General features: G+C 48.4%; 1 protein-coding gene across 1 annotated transcript in view; it reads right to left on the bottom strand.

The window, feature by feature from the left end:
* The window catches only part of ZMYND11 (zinc finger MYND-type containing 11), a 282,804-nt gene that overhangs the window by 96,220 nt on the left and 162,180 nt on the right, over positions 1 to 24,404 (bottom strand). The window contains exons 10-11 of the mRNA XM_063921925.1: positions 17,180 to 17,257; positions 15,659 to 15,777 (exon numbers count right to left, since the gene is read on the bottom strand). Of these exons, the coding sequence (XP_063777995.1) occupies positions 15,659 to 15,777; positions 17,180 to 17,257 (197 nt within the window). The remainder of the gene's footprint in view (positions 1 to 15,658; positions 15,778 to 17,179; positions 17,258 to 24,404) is intronic.

The raw sequence follows: 24,404 nt of genomic DNA, 5'->3' as shown, positions 1-24,404 counted from the left end.
GTAACGGAGGACTGACAGCCTGAGGGGGGAACAGCAGAGACGCGGCTCACCGGCGACAGGCAGCAGAAAATCCTGTCCACGGCGGTAAGTGTCAGTGCACACAGCCCACTCTCTCACACCTCAGTGCTGCACACAGAAGGTGTATGACAGGCGGGACGCCGCACTGATCATACTCCATAGACACCATCCAGCATCCAGACTCAGAGGGAACATAGGCTCTCATCACCCCTATGGTAAAGGTGACCCGCAGGGTACACCTGACATTCACCTGAACTGGGGTCCATCTTGTATACCACTAGGAAGGTATACAAAATAAAGGGTAGTCTGCAGGACACACCTGAAAGAGGTGGACAAATAACTGAAAGGAACCATTATCTAATCCTCATAGGTTGTTGCCAATAAGGACAACCTTGATACTGTATGAACACTTTTTAAAATAAAAACAAAAATAAAACTAGATGCACACGGCAATCCAACGGTTAGAGTGACCATCATTAACACACACATCCACGTGGTACACAAACTTCACCCAGACCATCACACACCCATTACATACCCTCACCAACCAATTAGTGCGCTGACCTTTACAACCATTATTCCACGCAAGGAGGTAGGACGCCTTCAGGTACAGCAGCACAATTGGTACCCCACTCTGTGAGCGCAGCTTCCACCCCCCTTTTTCCAATTAACGTATTGTCCACAAGAAGCTGCAGCACACATCGCACCCCCGTAACTTCATTTTCCAGTAGGACACGCAGAGATCAACATCAAAACAGTCACACATGGGATTATTAGACTACAGGAATGACCGTATAGATAGGGCAAAAGAAACATTCACCAACTTTGAACAAACCACATCATTCCTCAGCAAGGGACAGGATCTATGTACACACATAGTCCGATTGGAACGCCTACTCAAACAAGAGACAAAATTATGGTGGGACACATTTGCATTACAATGGTACGCAGACCAAAAAACCATACCAAAGGGACTGACTATTAAGAAAATACCGACACCTAATAGAGAGAACAAAGAGTTCATGGACAAATGGAACAACACTCTTAAAGAATGTTCCTTGAAACTGATACACATTATTATAGAACAACACGAGAAGGATCTAGCAACAATAGATAAAGATATCATCTCACTACACAACAATTTGGAATTATATCAAAAGGATCAAGACTATCAGAAAATAGAGACACTGACTCAAAACAGATTAAGAAAGGGGGAGGATATCATTATTGAAAGGAAAAAGAAAAAATTCCTCAGGGACAGGTGGGGCATCAAGAGCACACAGAAAGGAAGGAAAGCCACACCCTCCACAATAGGGATACCAACACATTTCAAATCTAGGTGTAAGAACACGACCCAGAGCACAAACAAACACAAGACCATTTTGAAAACATACAGACACCCAAACACCAACAAGATTCTGACATATCAGGCATACATGACACTGATCCACTCAAACATAGCAAGATCCACAGACAGGGAATCTGAAACAGAATCGGACATTACGGACATATCATGTATGATAGAAGCAGAATCATCTTTCTCAATCCACGAGATAGAGGATCCAAAGTACGAGGCCACAATAAGACAATCACTGGAGAAAGGATGTCTGACGGCACTAACAGATACACAGATAGGAAAACATGGCAGCCTAGGGACAGAAAGTACCACACAAGTAGAGAAAACACAAGACCAAACACCCACCAACATAACCACAAAAAATGGAGAACATTGGGACATAGATTTTTTAGATTTAGAGGCAGGCATTGCGGCCTGCCAAACACCGTCAAAACACACGCAGACCAACAAAAGAAAACTCATAGAACTAGACGAGGCTGTAGGGGAGGTCAAAAAAACAAAACCAATAAGGACACAGAGAAAAAACCGTCAGTTGAAGGGATATTTAACCTAAGCAGTTTCCACCTAGAGGAACAACACAAGCAACTACTCAATAAAGGACTCAAATTCGCCCCAACTAGAAAGATGAACAAATTCGACACATATATGGACATACAGGCATTCACTAGGAAGATCACACTCAAAAAATTCTTTGCACAAACCCACCTACAACACAAACCAGACGAACAAACCTCAACCTTCAAACACACTGACCACAAACCGCAATCAACATTTTACCCACAACACATAAAGGGACACATAATCAATACCTTTGAACAACTACTTACTAATGACTTAGACAAAATGGACAACACATGTAATAAACATCTGAACCTGAACAAGGGAGAGATACAAGCCTTGGAGGAACTTAAGAACTCCAAAACACTGATCATTAAACCGGCGGATAAGGGGGGTGGCATTGTACTGCTAGATAAAAAAGACTACATACAGGAATCAAAACGATTGCTCGGGGATACACAAACATACACCAAATTGACAGGAGATCCAACACAGGAATACAAACGACAGTTACAATCACTACTGAATGAAGGCCTATCACTAGGGATCATCAACAAAAAAGAATTTGACTTTCTCACCCCAACAAACCCTGTAATACCTGTATTCTACTACCTCCCGAAGATACACAAAGACTTGGAACACCCACCGGGGAGACCAATAATCTCAGGGATCAACTCACTTACATCCAACCTTTCCAGATACATAGATTCCTTCCTACAACAACATGTAGTTAAACAGAAATCCTATCTAAGAGACACCACTCACACACTCCAAATACTACAGGATACAGTTTGGACAGAAGACATGTTTTTAGTGACAAGTGATGTAACATCCTTGTACACAGTCATAGATCACAAGCAAGGGACTGATAGTGCAAGACATTTCCTCTCACAAGACAACACACTACAACCCCTGCAGACAGATTTCATACTAAAGGCCATCACATTCATACTTGAACATAATTACACGTGGTTTGACGATGAATACTACAAACAGCGGACAGGGACAGCAATGGGGACCAGGTTCGCCCCGAGTTATGCCAACCTGTTTATGAGTAAGTGGGAGGAGGATAACATCTGGAAGGGGCATGACTTCGGAGCGAACCTGGTCCTCTGGCACAGGTATATAGATGATGTACTATTCATATGGAAAGGGACAGAGAACCAACTACAAGCATTTCTACTACACATCAGCAAGAATGACAGGAATTTACGTTTCACTACAAAATACAGCAAAGAACAAGTAGTGTTCCTTGATTTAGAGATCAATATAATGGACAACCAGATACTCACACGCACGCACCACAAACAGGTAGACGTGAATAGCTACATCTTATCCACAAGTGGCCACCACCCAAACTGGCTCCAGAGCATCCCGACAGGACAATTTACAAGACTGAGAAGGAACTGCACACGGATAGAAGACTATCACAAACAAGGACAAGACTTGAAACAGAAATTCATAGATAGGAAATACGACAAGGGGATTGTACATAAAGCATATAAGAAATTGGAGGACACAGATAGACATGACTTACTGAAATACAAGGAGAGACAAGAGAAACAGCACAACAACGACATTTATTTCATAACACAGTACAACACCGGAGCAGGTAGGATGAAACAGAGCATACTGAAACACTGGGCCATCTTAATGCAAGATGACACGTTAGCGAAAATATTACCCCAACAACCAAAAGTAGTGTATAGGAAGGCCCCAGACCTGAGGGAAAAATTAGTACATAATCACATCCCACCATCAAGACAAATACAGACCACACTAGAGGGTACTAAGAGAAAGAGAGGATTTTACCACTGTGGGTCGTGTTTAGGGTGCAGAACAACAAACTCCAGAACAACACAGAATACCACAGGATTTTGCTCGCATATCACCGGTCAAAAATATGAGATTAGAGAGGAACTCACATGCCACACAAAAGGGGTGATATACCTTATCACCTGCCCATGCGGACTACAATATGTGGGACGCACCATTAGAACACTAAAGATTAGGATCTCCGAGCACATACAGAACATAAAGAAGGGATATGAGAAACACAGTGTTTCACAGCACTTTAAGGAGACTCACATGCAGGACCCATCCAAACTACACTTTTTGGCAATAAAACAGATAACCAACAACTGGCGAGGGGGAGACTACCTGAAAAAAATCAATAGGGAGGAACTCAGATGGATCTATAATCTGAAAACCTTAACACCAAGAGGATTAAACATAGACTACAACATTGCCGCAGCCCTCTAACAATACGGGTTGAAACACAGCATCAGAAGCACTGACCCCACACCCACCCTACACATCCTGTCCTTTCTCTCTTTCCCCCCCCCCCCCCCGTTCAACCCCAACCCCCCCCCTTCATCACCCCCCTCATACCCTCCCCACCACGTCTCAATTAAAGGCTCGCATAGTCCAACCAGAGATTCCCCCCCCCCCCCCCCATCCCCCACATCCTTCCCCCTACACCCGACCACCACCCCATACTGACAGGACAGACCACCCACATTAATTAATTACCCCAATATCCAATACAGCAATACAGCATAACGGCATCCCCATATTGCAATCCATTTTCATGTAACTATACAATCACCCACAGACTGCAACCTAGAGGCACAGGCAGCTGGGTATAGTTTACAGAACTCAACGCTGACATTGTAGTCCATGTTAATAATGAGACCTGCACCTAGGAGTAAGAGCAAGTCCGAAACACATAGACGACATGATGTGATTGATTGACAGGTGGAGAGTCACCGCAACCAATCACAGTGGTGGGCGGTGACCAAAGACAATCTATATGGACCAATCAACATGGTAACTGCACCATATAATGGGCACAGGAACATACACTTGTAACCCTAGACAAAGGCATTCGTGCTGAAACGCGTTGGGACGTAATTAACATCACACTCATTCACAAAAATACAGCCTACAGATTCCCCTCTCCGGCCGGAGAAGGGAACAGGGCAATCTGAACTTTGCACTGAAAGAGCGCTCACGTGGTACTGAACGTGACGCGCGAACCCGGAAGCGGCAGGACGGAACGCGGACGACGAGGAGGAGGCGAAGGAGATCAGCTGCCGCCAGACAGCGCGCACAGTAAGGGAGACAGAAGAAGCCACGGAGGGGACCGGCTGCCGCTGGGGAGAACATCTACTAAGAAAGACGGAGGTAACGGAGGACTGACAGCCTGAGGGGGGAACAGCAGAGACGCGGCTCACCGGCGACAGGCAGCAGAAAATCCTGTCCACGGCGGTAAGTGTCAGTGCACACAGCCCACTCTCTCACACCTCAGTGCTGCACACAGAAGGTGTATGACAGGCGGGACGCCGCACTGATCATACTCCATAGACACCATCCAGCATCCAGACTCAGAGGGAACATAGGCTCTCATCACCCCTATGGTAAAGGTGACCCGCAGGGTACACCTGACATTCACCTGAACTGGGGTCCATCTTGTATACCACTAGGAAGGTATACAAAATAAAGGGTAGTCTGCAGGACACACCTGAAAGAGGTGGACAAATAACTGAAAGGAACCATTATCTAATCCTCATAGGTTGTTGCCAATAAGGACAACCTTGATACTGTATGAACACTTTTTAAAATAAAAACAAAAATAAAACTAGATGCACACGGCAATCCAACGGTTAGAGTGACCATCATTAACACACACATCCACGTGGTACACAAACTTCACCCAGACCATCACACACCCATTACATACCCTCACCAACCAATTAGTGCGCTGACCTTTACAACCATTATTCCACGCAAGGAGGTAGGACGCCTTCAGGTACAGCAGCACAATTGGTACCCCACTCTGTGAGCGCAGCTTCCACCCCCCTTTTTCCAATTAACGTCAATAGGTTGGTTCATATGAAAAGATGAGACCACCTTTGGCAGAAATTGAGGACGAGTCCTCAACTCTGCCCTATCCACGTGAAAAACCAAGTATGGGCTTTTATGTGATAAAGCCGCCAATTCTGAAACACGTCTAGCCGAAGCTAATGCCAACAACACTTACCACGTGAGGTATTTCAACTCCACAGTTTTGAGTGGTTCAAACCAAGGTGACTTGAGGAAACGTAACACCACGTTAAGATCCCAAGGCGCCACCGGAGGCACAAAGGGAGGCTGAATATGCAGCACCCCCTTCACAAAAGTCTGTATTTCAGGAAGAGAGGCTAATTCTCTTTGAAAGAAAATGGATAAGGCCGAAATTTGGACCTTTATGGGCCCTAATTTTAGGCCCAAAGTCACTCCTGTTTGAAAGAAGTGAAGCAGACGGCCCAAATGGAACTCCTCCGTAGGAGCAGCTCTGGCCTCACACCAAGAAACATATTTCCGCCATATACGGTGATAATGTTTTAACGTCACGTCTTTCCTAGCCTTGATCAGGGTAGGAATGACTTTCTCCGGAATTCCTTTTTCCGCTAGGATCCGGCGTTCAACCGCCATGCCGTCAAACGCAGCCGCGGTAAGTCTTGGAACAGACAGGGCCCCTGCCGCAGCAGGTCCTGCCTTAGAGGAAGAGGCCACGGATCTTCTGTGAGCAACTCTTGCAGCTCCGGATACCAAGTCCTCCGTGGCCAATCTGGAAAAATGAGGATTGTTCTGACCCTGCTCATTCTTATTATTCTCAACACTTTGGGTATGAGAGGAAGAGGAGGAAACACATAGACCGATTTGAACACCCAAGGTGTCACCAGAGCGTCTACCGCTACCGCCTGAGGGTCCCTTGACCTGGTGCAATACCGCTTTAGCTTTTTGTTGAGACGGGATGCCATCATGTCGATTTGAGGCAGTCCCCATCGATCCGTGATCTGTGCGAAGACTTCTTGATGAAGTCCCCACTCTCCTGGATGCAGGTCGTGCCTGCTGAGGAAGTCCGCCTCCCAGTTGTGATAGTGCGCTTACATGGCCTTCCGCCCAGCGTAGAATCCTGGTCGCTTTTGCCATGGCCACTCTGCTCCTTGTTCCGCCTTGCCGGTTTATATGAGCCACTGCCGTGACGATGTCCGACTGAATCAGAACCGGTTTTCTCCGAAGCAATTCCTCTGCTTGACACAGGGCGTTGTATATGGCCCTCAACTCCAGGACGTTGATGTGGAGACAAGTCTCTAGGTTTGACCAGAGACCTTGGAAATTTCTTGCCAGTGTTACTGCTCCCCAGCCTCGGAGGCTTGCGTCCGTGGTCACCAGGACCCAGTCCTGAATGCCGAACCTGCGACCCTCTAGCAGGTGAGCACTGTTCAGCCACCACAGGAGAGATACCCTGGTCCTGGGAGATCCTTTGGAGACAGGGTGATCATTTGATGCATTCGTAAATGGGACCCGGACCACTTGTCCAAGAGGTCCCATTGAAAGGTCTTCGCATGGAACCTGCCGAAAGGGATGGCCTCGTATGAAGCCACCATCTTCCCCAGGACCCGCGTGCAATGATGCACTGAAACCTTTTTTGGTTTTAAGAGGTTCCTGACCATGGCTATAAGCTCCTGAACCTTTTCGATCGGAAGAAAAACCTTTTTCTGGTCTGTGTCTAGAATCAGGCCCAAAAAGGTCAGACGCGTTGTAGGGACTAGCTGGGACTTCGGTATATTGAGAATCCAGCCGTGTATCTGCAACGTCTTCATGGACAGAGACACACTGTCCAGCAACTTCTCCCGAGATCTCGCCTTTATGAGGAGATCGTCCAAGTATGGGATAATTGTGACCCCCTGCCTGCGCAGGAGCACCATCATTTCCGCCATTACCTTGGTGAAAATCCTCGGGGCCGTGGAAAGCCCAAACGGCAACGTCTGAAATTGGTAGTGACAGTCCTGCACTGCAAATCTCAGGAACGCCTGATGAGGAGGGAATATCGGAACATGGAGGTATGCATCCTTTATGTCCAGGGACACCATCCAATCCCCCCCTTCCAGGCTGGCGATGACCGCCCTGAGTGATTCCATCTTGAACTTGAACCTCTTCAAGTACAGGTTCAGAGATTTTAGGTTTAAAATGGGTCTGACCGAACCGTCCGGTTTCGGAACCACAAACAGGGTCGAGTAATATCCCTCTCCTTGCTGGAGATGAGGAACTGTGACAATCACCTGTTGAATATACAATTTTTGGATTGCCGCCAACACTAGCTCCCTCTCTGACGGGGAAGCCGGCAGAGCCGATTTGAAAAACCGGCGAGGAGGCAAGTCTTCGAATTCCAGCCTGTATCCCTGAGAGACAATCTCTAATGCCCAGGGATCTACCTGCGAGTGAACCCAGACGTGGCTGAAAAACCGAAGACGAGCCCCCACTAGATCTGCCTCCCCCCGGGAAGCCCCAGCGTCATGCGGTGGACTTTGCAGAGGCAGGGGAGGACTTTTGCTCTTGGGAACTAGCTGTGTGCAGCTTCTTTCCCCTACCTTTCCCTCTGGCAACAAAGGACGATCCCCGTACATTTTTGTTTTTATTGGAACGAAAGGACTGCATTTGATAATGAGGTGCCTTTTTTGTATGCTGCGGGGGGACATAAGGTAAGAAATTCGACTTACCAGCCGTAGCCGTAGAGACAAGGTCCGAGAGGCCGTCTCCCAACAACTTCTCCCCTTTGTAAGGTAAGGACTCCATATGCCGCTTTGAATCGGCATCTCCCGTCCACTGTCGGGTCCACAAGAGCCGCCTAGCAGAAATAGACATAGCATTTATTCTGGAGCTTAATAAACAAATGTCTCTCTGAGCATCTCTCATATACAAGGCAGCATCTCTGATATGCTCTATGGTCATTTGAATAGCATCAAGGTGTCAATCTCCGTAGATAAGGAATCTGCCCATGCCACAACCGCACTACAAACCCAGGCCGACGCCATAGCCGGTCTAGCAATAGTACCTGAATGAGTGTAAATATGCTTCAAGGTAATTTCCTGCCTGCGGTCAGCAGGTTCCTTGAGGGAAGCCGTATCCTGAGAAGGCAGTGCCACCTTTTTGGACAAGCGTGTCAGCGCCTTGTCTACTTTAGGCGAAGATTCACAGCGTATCCTATCAGTTTGTGGAAAAGGATACGCCATAAGAATCCCTTTGGGAACTTGTGGTCTCCTATCCGGAGATTCCCAAGCCTTTTCGCACAATTCACTTAGTTCAAATGAGGATGGAAAGGTGACTTCAGGCTTTTTCCCTTTATACATGTGTACCCTCGTGTCAGGGACCGGGGGTTCTTCAGTAATATGTAAAACCTCTTTAATGGCAATAATCACGTACCGAATAACTTTTGCCACCTTCGGCTGTAATTTTGCATCTTCCTAGTCGACACTAGAGTCAGTATCTGTGTCGGTATCTGTGTCATCGATCTGGGATATGGTGCGCTTCTGAGACCCCGAAGGGCCTGGCGCCACAGGGACAGGCATGGACTGGCTACATGACTGATCCCTAGCTTCTGCCTTGTCTAACCTTTTATGCAATAGATTAACATTTGCATTCAAGACATTCAGCATATCCACCCATTCTGGTGTCGGCATTGCCGACGGCGACATGACATTCAAGCACTCCCCCACATTAAGCGAGCCTTCCTCGTCAAACATGTCGACACACGCGTACCGACACACTTCACACACACAGGGAACCCCTTTCCTGAAGACAGTATCCCTGTCAAGGCCCTTTGGAGAGACAGAGAGAGAGTATGCCAGCACACACCCCAGCACAATGATCCTGGAGACCAACACAAAATGTTTTTCCCCAGCAGCGCTGTATAATATGTTATCAGCAAATTATGTGCCCCCCCCTCTCTTTTAAACACCCCTTCACCGTGTGTAAACAGGGTAGAGTCCGGGGAGCTTCCTCTCAGCGGTGCTGTGGAGAGAAAATGGCGCTGGTGAGTGCTGAGGGAGAAGCCCCGCCCCCTCGGTGGCGGGCTTCTGTCCCGCTCAAACTTACAAAAATATAGCGGGGGCTCTTTTATATACATGTACAGTGCCCACCTGTACATGTATATTGTCTTTTGCCATAAGAGGTGTTTATATTTCTGCCCAGGGCGCCCCCCCCTGCGCCCTGCACCCTTACAGTGACCGGAGTGTGTAAGGTGTATGGGAGCAATGACGCACAGCTGCAGTGCTGTGCGTTAGCTCCGTGAAGCTGAAGGCTTCTGCCGCCTGACAACTTCTGTCTTCTGTTCTTCTAGCTCTGTGAGGAGAACGGCGGCGCGGCTCCGGGGGTGGACGCCCAGTAAGAACCTGCGTTCACCCCCTCTGGAGCTAATGGTGTCCAGTAGCCGAGGTAGCAGAGCCTATCTTAGACAAGAAGGTCTGCTCCTCTCTCCTCAGTCCCTCGATGTAGGGAGCCTGTTGCCAGCAGTGCTCCCTGTGAAAAAGTAGAGAAAAAAATGCTTTTAGGCAGAGAACTCAGGAGAGCTCTCTGCAGTGCACCCATCCTGCTCTGGGCACAGTGTAAAACTGAGGTCTGGAGGAGGGGCATAGAGGGAGGAGCCAGTGCACACCCAGAGTCCAAAGCTTTCTTAAAGTGCCCTATCTCCTGCGGAGTCCCAGCATCCTCAAGGACGTTAGAGAAAACATGTGTAAAACTGACACAAAGAAAATACAAGGAGAGGAAAAAATCCTACATTAAGAAAAGTGGCCAGTGGGGGATAAGGGCAGCAGACAAGTCCACAGCCCTCCCCCCCCACCGGCCAACATGAGCAAGCATATTAACCAGTTATCAATAACCTCCATAGGCAACTAGGAGTTAACACTGAACATGTGTGAGAACCCTTCGAGAAAGAAAAATAAACCCTCCAACATTGCGTTATCAGCAAGAGTTTCTGTAGGAGGAAAAAAGAGCAGGAACGACAATATCAGTCAGAAGGGTCCTTTACAGCAAATCGGTCTTGGAGGGAGATGTAGTTGACTGGGATCTTTTCTTGGCGCCCCGAACCTCATGCCATGGTTGCGAGCTAGAAGCTCGCTTAGGGAGAGGAACATCAGGAAGAGGAAACTCCCAATCCGGAATGGACAATGGCGGTAGACCTAGTGAGGAGCAGAACGGGATGAGGTCAGCGTGGGAAGATAGGGTGTACCATTTCCCAGAGGAACAGGCTTGGAGGTTAAAAGGGAAACCCCAACGGTAACGTAGCTGGCGTTTCCGTAGCTTGTCCGTTAGAGGCTTCAAGGATTTCCGCTGCTGGAGTGTGTACCAAGAAAGGTCTTGATAGAGGCTTATAGCACAACCATTAAAGTCAATACCATCTAATTGCCTAGCTTTGGACATAATTTCCTCTTTCTGGGCGAAGTAATGGAGCCGGCAAATTACGTCACGAGGTCGGTCGGTGGAGAGGCCTCTCGGCCGAAGGGCTTTGTCAAAAGTGATAACGTTATGCGAATCCTTATTCAAGAGCCCGTTAAATATCTTGGTCAGAGCGTCCACTAGCCCAGATTGGGGGACCTCCTCCGGGAGGCCACGGACGTGGATGTTGTTCCGCCTGCCCCTGTTGTCCATATTCGTCATTCTGGACTGCAAAGCCCGGATTTCCTTGGATTGAGCAAGGACAGAGTCCCTCAGCAAGGACACACAGGAAGCGCTAGCCTCTTGGTCTTCTTCCAGAGTCACCACGCGATCAGCCAGGTGTGAAATGTCGCTTTTGATGGAGGCGAGCTCATTCCTAATAGTGTCTTGAAGGTCTTGCTTAGTAGGAAGGGACCTCATGAAGGTCAGGATTTCCCGGAACTCGCGACCGCCTATTGACGCAGGGTCAGCCATATCATCAGCCGGATTTGAAATCGAGGAAGCAGAGGGAGAGGTTGGGGGGCGGGGGGAGGAGCGGTTCTCCATCTGTGGGGAGGTCGTGGGATGAAGGAAGGGCCTCAGGTACGCTTGAGACCTTGTGGCTTTTCGAGGTTGGTTGTTGTTGCTCCGCCTAGAGGATTTCGAGGTACGTCTCATATTCCGGGTGGGACAGCGAGGAGGATGTTTGCAAGTAGCTCAAGATGTGTCAGGATCAGCAAGATACAAACAACAGCATGAGAAATAAAAAAGCAATACCCGAAGGTATTAACTGTACCCAGGCGCTAGATGGGTGGTTCCCCACAGCAGCTGTATAGGAAGGGGTTGGTCAGACCCCTGAACAGTAGATAAAACAGAAAAAATGCAGCGCTTAAATGGTCACATAAGCAAAAACAAGTAGCGTATAAAATCCTTGTTTTAATAAAACGTATGTTAAAAGGTGATCTATAGTAATTGGATCAAGTATATATATATCTGACAACTTTCACATGGTTTCCAAATATCAATCATGATAGGTGTTTTTCATAGTGTCAAAAAGTCCTTGTAGAAGGTCGGTAATATAGAACCTGTTCCTATGATAGTCCCCTTGAATAGGAGGACCCTATGTCCTATCCGTGAGTTATAGTTACCACCAGCGTCCCTTGAGGTAATTAGGCGAAGCTGCGTCCGCAAATTGCTGTTCCTCAGAGGGTGGTAGATGTGACTCCTCCACGGTGCAATATAAGTTCTTTTAAGGGTCCAAGTTGTTGAAAAATCAATTGCGGGGGCTTGGTCCAGGTCCAATCCTTCCAAGGTTTAGGCAAACACACTATCAAGCAAGTCCCACCAACGCGTTTCGTTGCTTGCATGCAACTTTTTCAAGGACTTTTTGACACTATGAAAAACACCTATCACAAACAACAGCATAGCTCCTGGGGAGCAGTCACTCCCCGTGGCCTGGTCTCAGATGGCCATCAGGTGGCCCAGGGTAGAATAGTAGAGAACAAGAGCTCAGGGCAGTGCATGTCAGTGCGGAGCAATAACGTTGGCAGCTGAGGGCAGAGCCACAGAAAGAGCTGGGGTGGGGTGGGGGGGGGGGGGGGGGACGGAGCGCCAGTCAGCAAAGAGGAGAAACCAGGAAGGCAGGGGGACTCTAGGAACGGGAAGGGTTCCGGGAGTCGGATGCAAGAGTCAGCTGCCTAAGCATATCTCACCCGGGGGGGGAGGGGTCTGTAGTGTGACCCTGGGAGGTCGTCTGGCCCAGCACGGAGCAAGACAAAAGGACTCCCGTAAATCTGGCCTGTATAGACCCAAGTGGGGCCTAATCAGTGCCCGGAGGGGGAGTTTATAGTGTATGAAATGGCCCAAGGGCCGTAGCTAAAAGACCCCCGGCCTGACAGTATTCGCCACAGGGGGCGGGAAGCGGACATGCGGGGTGGGAGCAGTGAGAGCCCCTAGGAGCACAGGGGGCGCACCCCCAGAGCACTGCTGCACTCAGTCAGGGAGGGCCACGGCTGAGCCGTCGGTGCGCCCGCAGCAGCGCGGTGCGCACGTCTGCACGGATATCGTGAGGGGGGGGAAGAGGGGGAGAGCGGTCACCTCAGGCAGGCCGGCGCGATGGCCGCCGCTGTGACTCCGGAGCTCCCGGCTCGGCTCCAGATGGGTCCCGAGTCGCCCCCTCCGCTCTCTGGACACTGCAGCTCCGGCCAGAGCAAGCCCAAGGCAAGGGCAAGGTCCAGGATCCACGGTAAGGTGTCCCGGGGAACTCTCCACGCGGCGGCGGGACGGTCACAAATCGAGGCCCCGGCTTTAGGGCAGTGAGTAGGCCGCAATCTGCGGGAGCCAGGAAACCGGCTCCCCGACTCCGCAGCCCAACTCACTGCTATCTCAACTAATAAATGGAGCAGGACAGGGCTTTTAAAGCAAGCAACAAGCGTGGGGAGGCTGTGTTAAGTTGAAAAAACTCCCAGGTCCCTGGGAGCTCATAAAAAGCACAGCCTGCCTGATCAGCCTCCAGGCCACGCCCCCAGTTTAATCTTTTTATGTATAATGGAGAGAGATAAAAGCTCCGTCCTAAGTTCCTGGATGCCAAATCACCGTCCTTAGCATCTCTGTACAGTATGTTCTATTAGGGTACTAATTAGCTGTTCATGCCCATCTGTATTGCTGGTGAGGTGGCCAGATCGGAATGTGGAGATAGGCACCTTTGATATCTATGGACACCATAAATTCTCCAACGTCCAATCCAGCAATAACGTAACTGAATGAAGAGATTCCATCTTGAACTTGAATTACTTTTTACTGTCATACTGAGTTTTTGTGTATAAAACAAACACAGATAGAAAACAAGAAAAGTACTAGAGAAAAGAGAGAGAGTGTGTGTGTGTGTAGGCAATAGGGAAGGAGGAAGAGCCACAACTGCCCTACAATAACTCTGTTATATATAACTGCGCAGACGCAAAAGTATTAACCCATTCTGTGTGATCAGAGAAGGTACATGTGTGCCCTGTACTCTCTCAATCTATGCCTCCAGCACTCACGCCTCCAGGACCTCCGGTACAGCCGCTTCACCCACCAGCGTTGTAATATGGTCGCTTCCACATGGAGAGAGCTATTGGGCTGCATGGAGCAGAGCTCCGCCTTTAAGCTGTGCGCTGACTGAGGCGCACTGGCCGCCGGGAACTCGAAGCTGTACAGAGTTAAGCTCCACCTCCCCCCCCCCCCGCCATGGTGCCTCTTTTTAAAAATGCTCCGGCGCGTGGACCATAGCGCCACTGTTGCTGAGTGTGCCGCAGTACCAGGCTGTTCCTAAGTAGCATTCCCCCCCCCCCCCCCCCCGTAATGAGATGGGCTGCTGCGTGCCGGCAAATGTCACCCAGTCACTCTGCTAAGCAGAGCACTGTGGTATACTCACCAGTGCTGCCATGCTGACCAGTGTCGGTACTTGGCTAAGGAGACACTAACGGTAGCCGCACGCAGCTCCGTTGGGTACACCCAAGGGACTGAGGTCCCTGCAGCCGGGGACTCTGGATGTAGATTTGGTCAGCAGTGACAGGATCCTCCCCTGGTAGCGCCCTCAGTGCAGATAGGCAGGGGCAGTAAGTTGCCTGTCTGTCCTCATTTCAAAGGATCCTATTGTTTGCAAAACATTAAGAAGAAAAGAAGAAAAACTCTGGAGCAGCCCAGGGAGAGAACCGGCTCCCTTGGGCACATTTCTAAAACTGGTCTAAATGGGGGGCATAGAGGGGGAGGAGCCAGTCACACTTCTACATTTTTAAAGTGCCATCTACCACCATCTATACCCCACGGTCTTAAGCCTCCAGTGTCCCCTATTGGATGAAGGAGAAATGAAGAATTGCAGATAATAAATCATGCAGGTAATTACTAATTTAAAACGTGAAGTCAGTATTTGACATTCAGAAATGTTTTTAAAGTGTGTATTACAGAGTTTAAGAACATAAATGAAATAGCTGGTCTGTTGGTACTTAATAATCCATCATGCTCTCAGTCTCTGGAGCAGGCTGTCCCGTTAGATTGGATGCTTTTTGAAAGCCGGGCACACACTAGACGATATATCATTCTAACGCGGATCGGAAAGATATATCGGGTACATCGTCTTGGGTGTACCCATGACATGCGGGCTCCCTTGGGACGCTAGCAACATCCCATGTCGGACGATGGTGGCTGTCACAAGTGATTACATGCTTGTATTGTAGAAACAAACCGGGTTGGTGGATTCATACTGGCAGGACCAGTAATGTTAGACTGTGGTAACTTAAATTACTACAGTCTCTGCTTTTTGCCCTGAATAATATCATTATGGCTCTGTCCTAATAATAAGGGCAAGGCTTTATCAGTCTGTAATAAGGTAATGTCTGAACTTTTCATTTACTCCTTCAATTGTCTTCCATTTTATATAATTTATTTGAATCAGTTTTTTATTTTAAAGCAACATTAATCAATCTTTTGATCCCCCTTCAGTACCTCTGGTGATGATGGCCAAAGAAACGAACATCAACTTGAGTGTCATCTTTTTGCATGATTTTTGCAGGCCAGAAGCCAAAACCTTTCATCTTGGCCCAAACAAGCTCATGGTTAGGGATCTGTAACAAGTGAAAATCTACAATTATACTTCCAATTAAGAAGAACTGAGTATCAGTGTTGTTCCAACAATCAGTGAAAGTATTAGGACATACACATCATTGCTTGCACAGACACAAGTCAGGACCTGTGCGTGAAGAAACACCAGCTCCACTACGTAACATGGAATAGCAGTTTGAATACGAAAAAGATTCTGTGACACGCATTTGTCATGTGATCATTTGGCACTAGCCAGAAGCCTGTATTGGAAGTAACACCAAATTAAAAAGTTTGACATGATCAAAGAAAGTTTCATATGAGCACAGTGAGCGTATAAGTGATGAAAAATGGTTAGACCCTGACATAGCTATACATTTGGAGAGTAGTGAAGTCACTGTTGCTGATAAACATGACCTATCTCATCAGGGAGACTTGTCTAGTTCTGGATTCCCACTTACATTCTGTCTGAATTAACAGATGTAAAAGGCCTCAGATGAACTAATTACTAAATCCAGTTTAAGTCAGTAAAAAAGTAAATGGAAGAATCCAAAAACAGAGAAATGTCTCCTTCATGCTCAAATTCTAAGGACAATAGCAATAGCAAAGGAGTTCAGTGAAAATGTATTATGCTTTATTTATATAGTGCCTATATAGCACACAACCACTTTAGAGAGAATGTTTAATCATTCATAAAAGTCCCTGCACCAGTGGTGGAGTTTAAATTCTGAGCCACACACAAATGGGTAGACTGTAAGAGCCCCTGGAGGAAATCCATACAAACATGGCGAGAACGTACACACTCCATACTTATAGTTCTATGGTCGCAATTGAACAATGCGGTGACTGTGCTAAGGTTAGCTCTGAATGGGGTTTTTCATATCTATAGTAGATGATACATTCTATTTAGTAATAAAGAAGAAAACAAAATCACTCAACAAATGATATGGGGGTCAATCAGACGTGGCTGGAGTAGCGTTACATACAGTAAAGTACCAATTATCGGTACTGCGCATATGTGCAGGCTCCACTCTGTGCATGCGCAAACTGGTCCTGTGCCAACGGGCACAGATCCGCATCACAGTGATTGACAGTCTTATGCTGTTTGGGGTCAGCGATGGCCTCTGTTTCTCCATCGCTGTAAGAAGACGGAAATTTCCTGGCCTCTAGGTAACAGCTGCAGGAGCTGGCTTGCGCGACCCCATGGGTCCTAGGACGCACCTCCTGCTGCATTACCATATTAGAGCTATAGCTGCTGTTTCTATGTAAACAGCAGTGACAGCGACTCCAGCCACATCTGAATTAGCCCCATGGTGCACTGATGCACAAAGATTCTCTAAAACACATTCTGCTACATTTCTCTCTATGAATACTGATGCAAAATCTTCAATAAATTCAAACATTATATAGGATCATTAAAATACATACACAGGGATAGCAGAACCAATTGTCAGGCCGCGCGTTTGATAAATAGAAGCAATTTTTGCAGAGCTGCAGCTCATCCAACTAAAAAAAAAATTATTATATTAATACATAGCAGTTTTATAGTCATATGAGAACTACATGCCATTCTTTTGCTCCTTATGCATCATTATCACATACTGCTTATAACAATATTTGGAGAAATATACACAGGAGTATAGTGAAATTAGTACTATCATGCTGTATCTGCACGTCTGCCCTCTAGTGGCGACTGCTATAAGAGACAGAGAAGACAGTTTTTTTAGAACGGTGACATGAATAAGGTCATTAATAATGTCTTCTTACAATATATGAGACACTGCTCTAGTGATCTGTTCTAGCGATTATTTGTTTTTAATAACGCAGCAGACTAACTTGAGCATAAACTATAAAAATAAGATTTTACTTACCGGTAAATCTATTTCTCGTAGTCCGTAGAGGATGCTGGGACTCCGTAAGGACCATGGGGAATAGACGGGCTCCGCAGGAGATAGGGCACTTTAAGAAAGCTTTGGACTCTGGGTGTGCACTGGCTCCTCCCTCTATGCCCCTCCTCCAGACCTCAGTTAGGGAAACTGTGCCCAGAGGAGATGGACAGTACGAGGAAGGATTTTTGTAAATCTAAGGGCGAGATCCATACCAGCCACACCAATCACACCGTATAACTTGTGATAAACTTACCCAGTTAACAGTATGAACAACAACATAGCCACGGTTCCACCGAAAAACTATAACATAACCCTTATGTAAGCAATAACTATATACAAGTCTTGCAGAAGAAGTCCGCACATGGGACGGGCGCCCAGCATCCTCTACGGACTACGAGAAATAGATTTACCGGTAAGTTAAATTTTATTTTCTCTAGCGTCCTTGAGGATGCTTGGGACTCCGTAAGGACCATGGGGATTATACCAAAGCTCCCAAACGGGCGGGAGAGGGCGGATGACTCTGCAGCACCGATTGAGCAAACAGGAGGTCCTCCTCAGCCAGGGTATCAAACTTATAGAACTTTGCAAAGGTGTTTGTCCCCGACCAAGTAGCTGCTCGGCACAACTGTAATGCCAAGACCCCTCGGGCAGCCGCCCAAGAAGAGCCCACTTTCCTAGTGGAGTGGGCCTTAACCGATTTCGGTAACGGCAATCCTGCCGTAGAATGCGCCTGCTGAATCGTGTTACAGATCCAGCGAGCAATAGTCTGCTTTGAAGCAGGAGCGCCAACCTTGTTGGCCGCATACAGAACTAACAAAGCTTCAGTCATCCTGATTCTAGCCGTTCTGGTCACATAAATCTTCAAAGCCCTGACTACCTCCAGGGACTCGGAATCCTCCAAGTCCCGTGTAGCCACAGGCAAGACAATAGGTTGGTTCACATGAAAAGATGAGACCACTTTTGGCAGAAAGTGAGGGCGAGTCCTCAACTCTGCCCTATCCACGTGAAAAACCAGGTATGGGCTTTTATGTGATAAAGCCGCCAATTCGGAAACACGTCTTGCCGAAGCTAACGCCAACAACATGACCACTTTCCACGTGAGGTATTTCAACTCCACAGTTTTGAGTGGTTCAAACCAAGGTGACTTGAGGAAACGTAACACCACGTTAAGATCCCAAGGCGCCACCGGAGGCACAAAGGGAGGCAGAATATGCAGCACTCCCTTCACAAAGGTCTGTACTTCAGGAATAGAGGCCAATTCTCTTTGAAAGAAAATGGATAAGGACGAAATCTGGACCTTTATGGACCCTAATTTTAGGCCCAAAGTCACTCCTGTTTGAAGGAAGTGAAGTAGACGGCCCAAATGGAACTCCTCCGTAGGAGCAGCTCTGGCCTCACACCAAGAAACATATTTCCGCCATATACGGTGATAATGTTTTAATGTCACATCTTTCCTAGCCTTGATCAGGGTAGGAATGACTTCATCCGGAAACCCTTTTTCCGCTAGGATCCGGCGTTCAACCGCCATGCCGTCAAACGCAGCCGCGGTAAGTCTTGGAACAGACAGGGCCCCTGCCGCAGCAGGTCCTGCCTTAGAGGAAGAGGCCACGGATCCCCTGCGAGCAACTCTTGCAGCTCCGGATACCAAGTCCTCCGTGGCCAATCCGGAACAATGAGAATTGTTCTGACCCTGCTTCTTCGTATTATTCTCAACACCTTGGGTATGAGAGGAAGAGGAGGAAACACATAGACCGATCTGAACACCCAAGGTGTCACCAGAGCGTCTACCGCTACCGCCTGAGGGTCCCTTGACCTAGCGCAATACCGCTTTAGCTGTTTGTTGAGACGGGATGCCATCCTGTCGATTTGAGGCAGTCCTCAACGATCCGTGATATGTGCGAAGACTTCTTGATGAAGTCCCCACTCTCCCGGATGCAGGTCGTGCCTGCTGAGGAAGTCCGCCTCCCAGTTGTCCACCCCCGGGATGAACACCGCTGACAGCGCGCTTACATGGCCTTCCGCCCAGCGTAGAATCCTGGTCGCTTCTGCCATGGCCATTCTGGTCCTTGTTCCGCCTTGGCGGTTTATATGAGCCACTGCCGTGACATTGTCTGACTGAATCAGAACCGGTTTTCTCCGAAGCAATTCCTCCACTTGACGCAGGGCGTTGTATATGGCCCTCAACTCCAGGACGTTGATGTGGAGACAAGACTCTAGGCTTGACCAGAGACCTTGGAAATTTCTTCCCAGTGTCACTGCTCCCCAGCCTCGGAGGCTTGCGTCCGTGGTCACCAGGACCCAGTCCTGAATGCCGAACCTGCGACCTTCTAGTAGGTGAGCACTGTTCAGCCACCACAGGAGAGATACCCTGGTCCTGGGAGACAGGGTGATCCTTTGATGCATTTGTAAATGGGACCCGGACCACTTGTCCAAGAGGTCCCATTGAAAAGTCCTCGCATGGAATCTGCCGAAAGGAATGCCCTCGTAGGAAGCCACCATCTTCCCCAGGACCCGCGTGCAATGATGCACTGAAACCTTTTTTGGTTTTAATAGGTTCCTGACCATGGCTATGAGTTCCTGAACCTTTTCGATCGGAAGAAAAACCTTTTTCTGGTCTGTGTCTAGAATCAGCCCCAAAAAGGTAAGACGCGGTGTAGGGACTAGCTGGGACTTCGGTGTATTGAGAATCCAGCCGTGTATCTGCAACGTCTTCATGGACAGAGACACGCTGTCCAGCAACCTCTCCCGAGATCTCGCCTTTATGAGGAGATCGTCCAAGTATGGGATAATTGTGACCCCCTGCCTGCGCAGGAGCACCATCATTTCCGCCATTACCTTGGTGAAAATTCTCGGGGCCGTGGAAAGCCCCAACGGCAACGTCTGAAATTGGTAGTGACAGTCCTGCACTGCAAATCTCAGGAACGCCTGATGCGGGGGGAATATCGGAACAAGAAGGTAAGCATCCTTTATGTCCAGGGACACCATCCAATCCCCCCCCTCCAGGCTGGCGATGACCGCCCTGAGTGATTCCATTTTGAACTTGAACCTCTTCAAGTACAGGTTCAGAGATTTCAGGTTTAAAATGGGTCTGACCGAACCGTCCGGTTTCGGGACCACAAACAGGGTTGAGTAATATCCCTCTCCTTGCTGGAGATGAGGAACTGTGACAATCACCTGTTGAATATACAATTTTTGGATTGCCGCCAACACTAGCTCCCTCTCTGACGGGGAAGCCGGCAGAGCCGATTTGAAAAATCGGCGAGGAGGCAAGTCTTCGAATTCCAGCCTGCATCCCTGAGAAACAATCTCTAATGCCCAGGGATCCACCTGCGAGTGAACCCAGACGTGGCTGAAAAACCGAAGACGAGCCCCCACCAGATCTGCCTCCCCTCGGAAAGCCCCAGCATCATGCGGTGGACTTTGCAGACGCAGGGGAGGACTTCTGCTCTTGGGAACTAGCTGTGTGCAGCTTTTTTCCCCTGCCTTTCCCTCTGGGAACAAAGGATGATCCACGTACCTTCTTGTTTTTATTGGAACGAAAGGACTGCATTTGATAATGAGGTGCCTTTTTGTATGCTGCGGGGGGACATAAGGTAAGAAATTTGACTTACCAGCCGTAGCCGTAGAGGCCGTCTCCAAACAACTCCACCCCTTTGTAAGGCAAGGACTCCATATGCTGCTTTGAATCGGCATCTCCCGTCCACTGTCGGGTCCACAAGAGCCGCCTAGCAGAAATAGACATAGCATTTATTCTGGAGCTTAATAAACAAATGTCTCTCTAAGCATCTCTCATATACAAGGTAGCATCTCTGATATGCTCTATGGTCATTTGAATGGCGTCCCTATCTAAGGTGTCAATTTCCGTAGATAAGGAATCTGCCCATGCCACAACCGCACTACAAACCCAGGCCGACGCCATAGCCGGTCGAGCAATAGTACCGGAATGATTGTAAATGTGCTTTAAGGTAATTTCCTGCCTGCGATCAGCAGGTTCCTTGAGGGAAGCCGTATCCTGAGAAGGCAGTGCCACCTTTTTGGACAAACGTGTCAGCGCCTTGTCAACTTTTGGCGAAGATTCCCAGCGTATCCTATCAGTTTGTGGAAAAGGATACGCCATGAGAATCCTTTTGGGAACTTGTGGTCTCCTATCCGGAGATTCCAAGCCTTTTCGCACAAGTCACTTAATTCAAATGAGGATGGAAAAGTGACTTCAGGCTTTTTCCCTTTATACATGTGTACCCTCGTGTCAGGGACAGGGGGTTCCTCAGTAATATGCAAAACCTCTTTAATGGCAATAATCATGTACCGTATACCCTTAGCCACCTTCGGCTGTAATTTTGCATCTTCATAGTCGACACTAGAGTCAGTATCTGTGTCATCGATCTGGGATATGGTGCGCTTCTGAGACCCCGAAGGACCTGGCGCCCCAGGGATAGGCATGGACTGGCTACCTGACTGATCCCTAGCTTCTGCCTTGTCTAATCTTTTATGCAATAGATTGACATTTGCATTCAAGACATTCAGCATATCCACCCATTCCGGTGTCGGCGTTGCCGACAGCGACCTGACATTCAAGCACTCCCCCTCCACATTAAGCGAGCCTTCCTCGTCAAACATGTCGACACACGCGTACCGACACACTTCACACACACACACACACACACACACACACACACACACACACACACACGGAACCCCTTTCCTGAAGACAGTATCCCTGTCAAGGCCCTTTGGAGAGACAGAGAGAGAGTATGCCAGCACACACCCGAGCGCAATAACCCTGGAGACCAACACAAAATGTTTTTCCCCAGCAGCGCTGTATAATATGTAAACCGCCAATTATATGCCTCCCCCCCCCTCTCTTTTAAGCACCCTTTCACCGTGTGTAAGCAGGGGAGAGTCCGGGGAGCTTCCTCTCAGCAGTGCTGTGGAGAGAAAATGGCGCTGGTGAGTGCTGAGGGAGAAGCCCCGCCCCCTCGGTGGCGGGCTTCTGTCCCGCTCAAACTTAGTAAAATATGGCGGGGGCTCTTTTATATACATGTACAGAGCCCACCTGTACATGTATATAGTCTTTTTGCCATGCAGAGGTTTATATTGCTGCCCAGGGCGCCCCCCCCTGCGCCCTGGACCCTTACAGTGACCGGAGTATGTGAGGTGTATGGGAGCAATGACGCACAGCTGCAGTGCTGTGCGTTACCTCAGTGAAGCTGAAGGCTTCTGCCGCCTGACGACTTCTGTACTTCTAGCTCTGTGAGTAGAACGGCGGCGCGGCTCCGGGGGTGGACGCCCAAGTAAGAACCTGCGTTCACCCCCTCTGGAGCTAATGGTGTCCAGTAGCCGAGGAAGCAGAGCCCATCTTTGACAAGAAGGTCTGCTCCTCTCTCCTCAGTCCCTCGATGCAGGGAGCCTGTTGCCAGCAGTGCTCCCTGTGAAAAAGTAGTAAAAGGTAGAAAAAAAAACAAAAATCCAAACAAAAATGCTTCTAGGCAGTGCACCCATCTTGCTCTGGGCACAGTGTAAAACGGAGGTCTGGAGGAGGGGCATAGAGGGAGGAGCCAGTGCACACCGAGTCCAAAGCTTTCTTAAAGTGCCCGATCTCCTGCGGAGCCCGTCTATTCCCCATGGTCCTTACGGAGTCCCAGCATCCTCAAGGACGCTAGAGAAATATATGATAACTAGTAAAACAATGACAGGTTCCAATACACCATAGTGTCAACACAAGCAGTTCCATGGCAAGTAATACAGCCTCATGCACATCTCTTTTCGTCCCAAATGCTTTGCACAAAAAGCTGGAACACCTTTCTTTTAGTTGAGCAGGGCCCTCCTCCACCACGTGCTTTTCCTTCCCTTACTTATACCCCCATTCTCCTCCTGACTGCCAACAACAGCACCAACCCATTAAGTTCTGCCGCCCTGCAGCTTATTTGGCTATTGTGACTGCTGATGCAGTATGTTTATACGGCTTGTCCACCTTCTGCAATATTTAGAACTGTAAGTCACTTCTTTCCGTTTTGTAAACTGCTTCTTTTTATGTACTTTGTAAGGCGCTGTGGACCCCTTGTAGTGCCATAAAAAGGATAATAATAATAAGAAGAATTTACTCACCGGTAATTCTATTTCTCGTAGTCCGTAGTGGATGCTGGGAACTCCGTAAGGACCATGGGGAATAGCGGGCTCCGAAGGAGGCTGGGCACTCTAGATAGATTTATGACTACCTGGTGTGCACTGGCTCCTCCCACTATGACCCTCCTCCAAGCCTCAGTTAGGACACTGTGCCCGGACGAGCTGACATAATAAGGAAGGATTTTGAATCCCGGGTAAGACTCATACCAGCCACACCAATCACACCGTACAACTCGTGATACTATATCCAGTTTGACAGTATGAAAACAACTGAGCCTCTCAACAGATGGCTCAACAATAACCCTTTAGTTAGCAATAACTATTTACAAGTATTGCAGACAATCCGCACTTGGGATGGGCGCCCAGCATCCACTACGGACTACGAGAAATAGAATTACCGGTGAGTAAATTCTTATTTTCTCTGACGTCCTAGTGGATGCTGGGAACTCCGTAAGGACCATGGGGATTATACCAAAGCTCCCAAACGGGCGGGAGAGTGCGGATGACTCTGCAGCACCGAATGAGAGAACTCCAAGTCCTCCTCAGCCAGGGTATCAAATTTGTAGAATTTTGCAAACGTGTTTGCCCCTGACCAAGTAGCTGCTCGGCAAAGTTGTAAAGCCGAGACCCCTCGGGCAGCC

This window comes from Pseudophryne corroboree, chromosome 5 (genome assembly GCF_028390025.1).
Source record: "Pseudophryne corroboree isolate aPseCor3 chromosome 5, aPseCor3.hap2, whole genome shotgun sequence".
Lineage (NCBI taxonomy): Eukaryota > Metazoa > Chordata > Amphibia > Anura > Myobatrachidae > Pseudophryne > Pseudophryne corroboree.
This window is presented reverse-complemented; position numbering and strand designations above follow the sequence as displayed.